This window comes from Drosophila arizonae, chromosome 2, assembly GCF_054131065.1.
Source record: "Drosophila arizonae isolate 15081-1271.41 chromosome 2, UAZ_ARI_1.0, whole genome shotgun sequence".
NCBI lineage: Eukaryota > Metazoa > Arthropoda > Insecta > Diptera > Drosophilidae > Drosophila > Drosophila arizonae.
The window spans coordinates 12,532,608-12,544,185 of NC_142922.1; the positions used below are offsets into that span (position 1 = coordinate 12,532,608).

General features: G+C 42.4%; 1 protein-coding gene across 4 annotated transcripts in view; it reads right to left on the bottom strand.

Annotated features, from left to right (window-relative positions):
• The window catches only part of trv (trivet), a 77,378-nt gene extending 66,779 nt beyond the window's left edge, over positions 1–10,599 (bottom strand). For 3 of the 4 annotated variants that reach the window (XM_089463017.1, XM_089463020.1, XM_089463019.1), the window contains exons 1-2: positions 10,455–10,599; positions 3,792–4,812 (exon numbers count right to left, since the gene is read on the bottom strand). In XM_089463017.1, the coding sequence (XP_089319143.1) occupies positions 3,792–4,727 (936 nt within the window). In that variant the 5' untranslated portion in view covers positions 4,728–4,812; positions 10,455–10,599. Of the gene's footprint in view, positions 1–3,791; positions 4,813–10,206; positions 10,410–10,454 lie in introns of those variants that run through there. The other variant, XM_089463018.1, reaches the window with a different exon arrangement.
• Between the last annotated feature and the right edge of the window lie 979 nt (positions 10,600–11,578).

Consider the following 11,578-nt stretch of genomic DNA (forward strand, 5'->3'; position numbering starts at 1 on the left):
AAATTTGATGCAGCTTTGGTAGGCTGAAAAAGCTACAATTCAGAGGTGCTCGATGTGCTCTATAAAATCGTAATATTACATTCAGTATGTAGAAAAAAATTCTCAGTTTCTAACTAAATAATAAAACAAGTAAGAAAACTCTAGTCGAGAGTGCTCGACTAGATATAAATAAAAATGCTCATTTAGTATGGCTGAAATTTCAATTTCGATGTATTTAAAAATATAAATAAAATACCAAACTCATTTAATAAAATATAAAAATATTTTGAAATAATTAAAAAAAAATTAACATCAGGTTGCATCGACCGGGATTCGAACCGCGACCCCTCGGTCGAGCGTCATGCTGCTAACACACTAGGCCACCTCACTCCTGCTAGTGGCGCTGGCAAAACTCAAATAGATTTACTGCTGCAGCGCCATCTACCAAAACTAAATGAAACTAACTGCTGATGTGATTCTAAGAATCTGCTAGAATAACCAAACTATTAAAAACGCACATAAAGTATAGTTAAAATTTCAATTTCGGTGTATTTAAAAATATAAATTAAATAGAAAACGTATTTATGAAAATATAAAAATATTTTGAAACAATTAAAAAAAAAAAAACATCAGTGTTGCACCGATCGGGATTCGAACCGCGACTTCTTGATCGAGCGTCATGCACCTAACACACTAGGCCACCCCACTCCCGCTGGTGGCGCTGGCAAAACTCAAATAGATTCACTGTTGCAGCGCCATCTACCAAAACTAAACGAAACTAACAGCTGATGTGATTCAACGAATGTTTTTGTTGTAGCTGCTGCACGTGCGTTTGTTAATTGCCAAATATTTGATTATTTTTTATTAATTTTTGACTGAACGGAATTTAATGAAACTTTCAGCATATGATCTACATATTATATTGAATATTTGAGAAATTTGAAAAAAGAAAAATCATTCACAATTAGCTATAGAGGCACCTGATTTGAACTTGAATGTTTTTACTCGATAAAAACATAACGGGATGATTTATCGAATTTTAAAAGCAAACTCGACGTCCGCGCTGTATATACGGTCATTTAAAAAAAAATTCAAGTCTCTAGCTCTTATATCTTCGGAAATCGACGCGTTCAAACATACGGACAGACGGACAGACGGACAGACGGACAGACGGACAGACAGACAGACGGACAGGGCTAAATCGACTCAGCTCGTCGCCCTGATCAAGAATATATATACTTTGTGGGGTCTGCCACGCCTCCTTCTGCCTGTTACATACATTTCAACAAAACCATTATACCCTGATTTCCCATTTTCAATGGGTTCAGGGTATAAAAAATAATAATAAAAAGAAATAAATAAATCTTTTCTATGCACGCAACATAATCAGCCAGATTCAAGATTTCTCTTTGGGGTTAAAATTGTTCAAAATCTTATGGCACTCAGATGCAACAAGAAGCTGCAACACCTGAATTTGCAAACAGAGCCAAATGCAGCACATATGAAGCTGCTTAAATATGCAAATGCTAAAACCAAAGGCTGCCAGCCACACCTCCCGCCCCTCGACAGCCATTAGATCGCCATGCTCGCCGGCAGGAGCTCTAACACCGAAATCCGCTTTAAAAAGCTCGGCAATGGCACATGGAATATGAACGGAGCAATTATTATTTTCCGACCGAGTGTTATTTTAGCATAATGCTGTGGGTGGGTCAATTGGGGTCTGCTGCCCGGATGAGAGTGATATAAAAAGAGAAAAGCTTCATGGGTTCTCGAGTGCAGTATTTTGACAAAACAACAGCTGAACAGAGGAGCCTCAGAGCCAAAAAGCTTGCCAGGAGGAGGCTAACTGAGCTCACATAAGCGAAGTACACAAACAAACACCTAGAGTCATGTGGAGCTGCAGTGGGAGTACATTATAACAATGACCAAGTGCAAACATTAAAGTGAGTGCATAAATGGTTTCTTTGTGCTGCAGACTCGGCTTTTGAAGAGGAAGAAGAAGAGCCGGAGAGGCAAAAAAAAAAAAGAAAAAAGTAAACTATAAATGGACGAACGTCGAGCAGGAAAAACAAACGAATTTTGGTTGGACTGTTTGAAAGATGAAGGCAAGGCATTGTTAAGTTGTAGTTGAAAACCAGACCGCAAGACACACACACACACACATGCACGCAATACACTTACAGATATGTGAATGTGTCTCAGAACGGACAGTTATGGATATGTTACAAAGGCACTCACACACACACACATGGCCACTCACACTCGTGCAGTCGAAAAAGGGCATTTCATGGAAGATTTAACATTCAAATGTGCAGAAGACGCAAAAAAGAAACTGAATGAGGAGGTGCGGATGGGGGGGGGTGGGGTTTGGCAAATGCTTTGTAGCATACATTTCGAGAGCTAAATAAAACTACTTAGGCGAATGAATGAGCACAAGTAAGAAACATGCTGTGAAGCGAGCCAAGAGGAAAGAGGTCCTTCGCCTAATATGCATTTTGCTTATGTTTATTTAAAATGCTGTAGATGATGTGTCTACGGGAAGCACGCTCAAAGTAAGTGCGAGTGAAGGCGAAATTTGACAAACTGCAAGTTGTCAGCAAAGGAGCAAAGTGAAGCTGAAGCTGAAGCTGAAACTGGAACTGAAACTGAAACTTCAAATTGCTAGCTGTGAGCTTATGAATTTTCATACTTGCTTTAGCAGTTGCAGGTGGGTGCTAAGCGAAACTCTGCGTGTATATATATGTATATATATTTATTTTAAACCTGTAAGTTAGTATGTGTGTCTGCTCAACTACAGTTGCTGCTGCTGCTGATTCTTAATCAGAATATACTGATCTGCTATGCACAAGCAGACAAAGCGCTGCCCGAACTAAAAAGAAATGCGGAATATACAAGGCACACGCTATCTGTGCAGTTGTATCCGAGTCCTTGCCTTTGGCCAAAAACAAAAACAAGCACAGAAACCAAAACGAAAACGAAAGAAAAAGGGAAAAAGGGAAACACAACTGACAAGCAAGAACGTAATTTACAAGGCGCGTTTGCATGTCGCTGGACAGCACTCAGGACTCTCAGGCTGAGCTCAGCTCAGCCAACCCCAAAAGCTGAGCACAGGTTTCAGTAGTTTGTTGCCATTTTTTAGTTGCTGTTGCTGTTGCTGTTGTTGTTGTTCTGCTCGCTGCTTTACTCATATTAAATGCAAAAGTCATTGAGCGCAGAACAGCAATAGGAGGAGCAGGAGGAGCAGCAGTCGGAATGGCAGGGGCTGCTGCAAAACAACAAGTTTATTTCCACATCCTTGGACATGAGTTTGCTGTAAAATTTCGTGTTGATGATCTTACTAGGTTATGCATTAGATTTTCGTGAGCCATGCCACCAACCCTGCCTTCCACCCCGCCCCTTCTCTCTATCGTCCTATCTCTCTCAGTCTATCTCTCTTTTGCTTTCAATATCAGCGCAGCCTGTCCTTTCACTTCCGCTCGCTGCTGCTGTATTTCCTGTCCATGTAACTTTGATTTTTTGTGTGCTGCCTCTGCGTTAAATCTCGCCAGCAACATGCACCGAAATTGTATTGCTAAGCTTTCGACTTAGCTGCAGTTGTTGTTGTTGTTGCTGCTGCCGCTGCTGCTGTTGTCTTTTATGTTTATGCAAATTGAAGTTTTGTGCAGCTCTTGTTAACTAATAAATATTAAGTATACGCGCCGAGGTACAGGCACACACATTGCAGCATTTCGAAAGTCTTTACTGACTCAATCCGATGCACCCAGCGATTTGCCAGTGCACCTGAGTAGCACCTGAATGGACACTGCACTCACCTGCTGATGCGCTCTGATGGCCGCCGCAGCGACGACTTTCAGCGGCAGCACTTGCCGCGCGGGCGGTGTTGGCGGTGCTCGGGCGGGCAGCGGTCCGGCTCTGGGTAGCGTCGTCTGGTAGTGGCACTGAAACGCTAGCGGCAGCAGCAGCGATGGCGGTGGCGGTGGTGGCAGCGGCGGCGGTGGTGCGGGCGTTTGACCGAATGGCTTCGCCGACTCCTTGGCAGCATGTGAGAACGGATTAGGCACCGTCTGAGGCGGCACAGGCATACTGAAGGGCACAAATATCATGGGCGGTGCCGTGTTGCTGCTGTTGATGTTGCTGTTCGTGTTGCTGTTGTTGTTGTTGTAGTTCAAAGCAAAGTCATAGTTGTTGTGGCAGCTGGCAGAGCTGAGGCCAATGCTGTTGCTGTTGTGTGTATTATTGCAGTGGGCGTGGCAGGGAGTACTCGCTTGTTGACAACTGCCAGCGGCTGGCTGCTGCGCAGGCGTTCCAGCTGCTTCCAGGCAGGCAAACGGCGGCAGCTGCTGCGTTGTTGTCGTCTGCTGCAGCGTTGTGATGCAGCTGATCTGATGAGGAGGCGGTTGATGTTGATGCTGGTGCGGATGCGGATGCGGATGCGAATGTTGCTGATGTTGTGCTGTCGCCTGCGGCGGCGGTGGCGGCGGCGGCTGTTGCAGCCTTGGCATGGGCAGGTGCTCATAGCTCTGCCGGCAGCAGCGGCACTCCTGACAGCAGCTGGCAGCTGGCGGTGGCGGCTGACCGCTGTTGTTGCAGCAGTTACTGCTGCCAGGCAGCGGATATGGATTGCTGTTGGCACGTGCCGTTGTGCTGGAGTAGCTCAGCTTGGGCGCCTTGCCGCCAGCTGCTGATGCCGGCGTCGGCGTTGGCGTTGGCGTTGGCTGCCACTGCAGCGAGCAAGGCAGAATGCCCATTAGGCGCAGTCCCACAGCAGGACTGTCCGACTGTCCAGCTCCTAGGTTATCCAACTTGAAAGCGTGCTACCAGAATTTTATTTAACTGCAAAGAGAACACAATTGAGGTAAAATTACTGACTAATAAATGCTTAGAGTATATTAAGGCCAAACTAAACAGTTCACAAATTTAAGCAACTGCAACTACACATTCTTCTTCTTCTTCTTCTTCTGTGATATATATTTGCACAACTTGATAATATATATCGTAAAATATGCCTCAGTCTCAGCTTTGGCTACATTCATTTTTGATTAGTAAGAGAGCGGGCCATGTCGCTTCGTCCCTGCGTCCTGTCGCCCCTCTTCGGCTCGGGTCTCTGGTAATTTATGAATAATTTTTGTTGTGCGCGGGAGCAAAACCTTCGACACGCTTGATTACAATTTCTTAAAATAATTTCGAAAAAAAAAAACAATGCGTAATTTCAGGTGCTTTGAAATTTTGTGGGCATAACAAAAACATTCATTTGCCTTTGCTTAGGCTCTGCTGTTTCTTCCTCCTGCTGCCTCCTGCCTGCTGTACGGCAGCTGGTTGTTGCTTACATATCCAGCCGAGGGCCCCCGGCTCCCGGTCCACTCACTCTCTCTCTCTCTCTCCCTCACTCTCTCTCTCTCTCTCTCACTCACTCTCTCTCTGCTTGGCCGCTGGGCTGGCACTCGTTAGAGACTCTCAGAAATCACTCAAAGTTTTTCAGAAACGAGAAAACCAATTTTTCAGCTGAGTGCATTTTAATTTGGTATACGCCCCGTGTGCGCCTGTTGAGTTTGCAGTCCGCAGCTCCACAACTCCACAGCTCCACAACCGCAGCCCCCTGTCCTGGCATGAAGGAGTGTGAAAACCGAAAATACTATAGGTATAGAGCATATGGTCGGTGCGGCGGCTATTGCTTCTGCTGCTGCTGCTGCTGCTGTTAAAAAGGTTTGCTTTTCATTTCAGCACGCCTGAAATGGCAACTTTGACAAACAGCAATAGCAATAGCAATGGCAGCAAGCAGCAAGCAGCAGCAAGACAAAATGCTGCTTGCCCTGGCTCACTTTGCCTGCGCCTCCTGCTTATGCCTTTAAAATTGGCAGCCGAGTAGGTCTCCTGCTCGACTCCTGCTCGCACCTGCTCTGCCTCTGCTGCAACTGCTGGCTGGCCGCCTCGTCTCATGCTGCTGCATTCCGCCTGCTTTTACGCACTTTGTCAAAACGAAGCCAAACAATGGAATTTTAAATGTGAAAAACTCGTAAACATGTCCAGCATCGGTTGCTATTACAGTTGCACCTGCTGCTACCCAGCTAACTCGACCCCCGTACCCCGCCCCTCGCCTCCTGCCAGCTCATTGTTTCGAGCAGTTTTCAATAAATTGCTGCAATTGTTTTTACAGTCTACCTTCGGCAGCTGCCAACAGCTCAGTGTATGGTGTTTAGCATTCGGAATCTAGCCAAGCTATAAGAAGAAGCAGAGCTTTCAATCATCTATTGAGGTGTGCACAAAAGGTTTGTAAACTAATTAAATGTGCTGAAACTTGTTTTACTTATATTTCTATTATTTGAGCAGAAATAAACTTAAATTGAAACTAAAGTCTTAATTAATTCTAGTCATGTTATCAGCTGAGAAATCAATGCAAATGCATTTGCTTTATTTATTATATGGAACCAATGTCTTCTTAAAAGCGTAAATCTAGTTGGAGGGCCAGCAGAATGACAGCAAATAATTTATCTTTCAACTTGACAACTCACAAGGGATTTGCTTATTAATGTTCGTAAGTCAAGTTAGCAACTCTTTAATTAAATATTTGATATTTTCCCGAATTTCATAAATTCCCTTTTAGTCGTAAAGACTTTAATACTTTGCGCTTGTTAAGTTTGCCTAATCTCCAAAAACTTGAACTTGTGCACTTTTCTAATTTGTGGAAGCCAAACGAGCACCGGCTTAAGCCATGCACATATTTCGGCTAGGTTGCCACAATATTCGAGGCACCTTGCCGGGACGCACGAACATTGTTTGGGACCATTTCAAATATTTGCTAATAATTCCAAAAATATTTCAAACGCACAATGAAAAATATTTGCACAAAATTAAAAGCCAACACAAAACATACACACACACACACACACACAAACACACATACCTATAAAATAAAATAAAAATAAAACTCTCAGCTCAAGATCAAAAGTTTTCAAGTGCTGCAAGCCCACGAACATATCAAATAGTTTAAGATACAAGACGGCAACAGAAAGAGCAACAACAACAACAACAACAACAACAACAACTAGCAAAAATATATGTAAGCATAATAAGTTTTGGCGATTGAGCTGGCGGCATGAGAAACTTTTGCTTTCGCAACAATTTGGCAGCGTGTTCAATTTAAATTTGGTAGAAATATGTTTGCCAAAGAACTTATCTAATAGCAGGAAGCAGCTGCCTGAGAGAGTTTTGGCCACTGTTCAGCTTAATTACAAAGCGAATAGTGAGTGAGTGAGCTGGTGTGCTGGCTGATATAAACATTGCCAGATGGAAAGTGGTTAAGCTCAGTTTGCCACAAAAAATATGTGCAAGATGTGACTGTTGTTGCCGTAGTTGTTGTTGCCGTAGTTGTTGTTGCTGTTGTTGTTGTTGTTGCCGTGGGAGATTCATGCGCCACTTGCACAAAAGCCAAAAGTACATAAAAACTTTGAAAAAGAATTTGGTAACATCAAAGCAAAAATTTTTAATGAATTTCTTGGCCAATCCCGAAAGCCTCCAAAACGCACCACCCGCAAATGTACGGGTGGCAGCAGAAAAACAGATGGAGTGTGGGAGAGGGGAGAGAGGGCACGGCATGCTGAAACTGGAGTGGGGCTCTTGACTCCTCTTGGCTTGGCCGGCATGGACAACACCCGGCTTTGACCATGGCACGGAAATCGTGTTGCTCGTTGGTGGCCTTAATTAAATTTAAATATTTTATCACCGAAAAATTGCCAGGCGGCAGCAACTGCACAGCGACAACAACAACGACAACAACAGCAACAACAGCAGCAACAACAACAGCATCAGCATCTCTGGCATGAAAAGGGTGCGGAAATGTTGGCAGTGTTTCCATGTGTGTGTGTGTGTTGCTGTTTGTGTTTGTCTTTGTAGGTGTATGTGTGTGTGTGTGTGCCAGTGCAGACAGCCAAAAAATACTGATGTGGGTGTATTTTTCATTATTTGCCAAGCGCTGCAACTTTTTTGCTTCCCGCCCGTCGGCCTGGTCCGCTGTCTTTGCCACACTTCATATTCAATTGTGTTGAATAATTGCCATACGGTTTTTTGACCAACGGTTTTTGACACTTGCCTAAAAGGGACACACACGCGCGCTCAAGTGACGCACCCCCCACCTCCCCCTCAGCCTGCCCACTCCCCCCTACCCCGTCCAGTAGCCCTTGGCAAACGTTGCCCTTATGCCGCATTTGAAGTTGAACTTCCCCCTTCATGGGCGCCCGACCAAAAAGTGAGCAAAAAACATTCGACACAAGCTGAACGACTGCAGAACTGTGGACCTCTGACCACGCCGGCAACGGCAACGGCAACAAAACATGCCAAAAGCGTTTTTTGAAATATCTTTGTAAATATTTAAAATGTTCCGCACATGCGGGTACTTCAATCATGCACCAAACTGAATTGAGCCGGCGAGAGGGGCGGGCAGGGTGATATACTGGTCGGTCGGTCGGTCTGTCTGTTGATGTCTGTTAGCTGAAGCCGAAGCTTGTGGGGGATTGGGCCACGAACCCTTGTCGCAGGCGTAAGTTTTAAATAGTTTTTGCTGGGCAATGTCAGCATACAATTTGGTATTCATAAATTAATGAAGCATCGGGTAAAAAATCTCTCTTTGGGTTCGAAAGTTTTTCCATAAATTATATACCAGGGGCCAACTGAGCAGATGAGATTTAAATATGGCATTAAAATATGTAATCTGCTTTGTATTTTCAAATCTATCGCATTCTGTTTGGTTCGTAAATTACCAGCAGAGATTAGAGTAATTCCAGCTCAAAATGTTTTCAATTTTACATTAAAAACTCATTCGACCTTCTTTTATTCGGCTTAAACTAACTGTTGTTAGTAAACTAACTGAGCAGCTATTTAGTAAACTGTTCAGATTTTGTTACGTAGATAGCGATTCTGTTTAACATTAAGACATAACTTTGAGTGAGACTTGAACAAAACTGAGTCAGATAAAATCCAGATAGTAGAATATTTATCTGAATATGTATCCTTATTCCATCTGATTCACTTTCACGGAAGTACCAAATCAAACAAAACTTGAATTATTAACAAAGAGCTGAATATGATTTGATTGCTAAAAACAATAACATTTTTTTAATGAAAAATTCATTGAAATTATATATAAATGACTCACTTGAAAGATATATTGAATATTTCAAATAAATTTCTTTATAACATGAAAGTATACTGATGCTGGTCTGACCATCTGCAGATCATATTTAAAATCTTCATACCCATTTATATTGTATTTTCAAAAGGTTCCTTATCTTTACAAATTTTATTTGTGGAAATAACCATTGATAATAGAAACTATCGATGGGAGAAAGCAACGTGTGGAGTAAATAATACGTTTAGGATTTTTATACCTTAACTTAACTTATTTATGTTATCAATTACAGTTTTGATAAAAAATTGTATTGGGTTTTGCAACTACAACTTCAATACCTTTTCAATAATATCTCTAATTAATAAATTTGAATAAAAGTAAAGCAAATTAAACAAGAAGCAGATTAAAAAACTTGCGTGACAAGACGAAAAATAAAATGCATATTCCACATTTAATTTGTACATGACAAAATCTCACACAGATAGACGATCAAGTCTTGTGGTCGGAAACATTTTTAATGGGATCAATTTAAGTAGATTGAACCATTGATAGGTATTATGAAGTCGGCCAGGTATTCATATTATAAATAAAAATTTTGTTTATGCAAAATAAAATGAATAAATTGGTTACATTGGAAACTAATAATAATTAAAAGTAATTGCTCATTTGTTTTGTTAATCTTTTCTAGGATTTCTATAATTAACACGTCAGTTTCTCTATTTAGACTATTTATAGTAGTTTGACTTTAAGATAACAAGAGTTAAAAACATAAATAGTAATTCAATTCTTTTTTTTACATTATTAAGTTTAGTATTTTTTATTTAGTTTAAGCATTAATTGATAATAATCTAAAGCTTGTTAGCCAAAAATAATTCAACAGAAATCAAAAATATGAATTTATATTGCATATGGAAGCTAAGAATAACGGACACCGATCGACGTCGTCAGACAGTCAGTTGAGTCTCTTAGCTGTTTGTTTGTGTTTGAGAGCGAGGCCACAAGAAACAAATGAACACCAAGCCGAACGGTGGCACGTGTGTAAATGAATAAAAAAAAAGAAAAACAGATACAAGCAGAGGAGCCTCATAGAGAGCGCCGGCACTCACACTTATTCGCAGGCGCAACGCAATTGCATGGGCCGACGCGCCTCTCGTTTCCCTACACCAACACAACGGTAGCAATATCACACTCACGTTCACACACACTCACACACACACACAGGCACAGAGAGGCAGCAAGTCGGCTGAGAAATGACACAGTTAGTGTTGTATCGAGCTCTTTTTGCAAAAGCACAACAAAACGCGCGACGTTGGCGGCAACAAACAACAACAGCGCAGCACAAGGATATACGCACTTTTACCGTGGGCTCGGCCGCTCGGCTCAGGACAATTACAGCAGACGTTGACGTTGACGTTGACTTTGTAGCGGAGCACAGCGTCTCGTGTCGACGAATTAACACTGAAGAGCCAACTGGGCGGTCGGCGCTAGGTAGTTCAGTTGGCCCTGGCAGCGCCGCAGCTGCACAAGCACGCAAAGCGTGGACACATATACACACACAGACAGAGACACACACACACACACATACACTGGCCAACCCAAGCAGCGAACAAAAAATTCAGCTAGGCTATAGCTATAAAAGGCTGTGGTTGACATTATCATGTGCAACTAAATCACACGCATACACACAAGCGCATGCAACTCTCTGTGTGCGAGTGTGTATAAGAGCGTGTATGTGTGTGTGTGTGCTTGTTTAAAAACGAAAGCTGCGTCAATTGTACCAACTCATACTATGCACGCTTTGTCGCACCGCCCCTTTATGCGCTCATTCGTTCGTGAAATGCGGCGTATGAGTAATAAAAACACGCACACACACACTCACACACTGCAAAATATCCGCCCCCCGCTCAGCGTACATTTGTGCCATTCATGGCATTTGATATGCTAATTTGCACGATTCCCTTGAAGATGCGATGCCAGAGAGTCGCCAAAAGACGAAGCCACCACCAGCTGCTGCCAAGCCAAGCTGCCAAGCTGTAGCCATCGCTCAGCTCAGCTGCAGCACAAGCATTATACGAGAGCAACTCTTTGCCTTTGAAACACGTTGCGCTCTGTTCAAGGCTAAGGGTGCGCTACACCATGGCTACACTATCTGATAGATAGGTAAATAGATAGGTAGATAGGTAGATAGGTAGATGGTAGATAGGTAGATAGGTAGATAGGTAGATAGATAGATAGATAAATAGATAAATATATAGATAGTTAGATAGATAGGTAGATAGGTAGATATATAGATATATAGACAGATAGATAGATAGATAGATATATAGATAGATAGATAGGTAGATAGGTAGATAGAGATGGGTGGACAGGTATACAGATACAATCAGGTACCTAAATAGATAGATATTCAGTTAGGGAGATTGATAGATGGATAAATATATGTATATTGAGATAGATATAAATATAGATAAATAGATG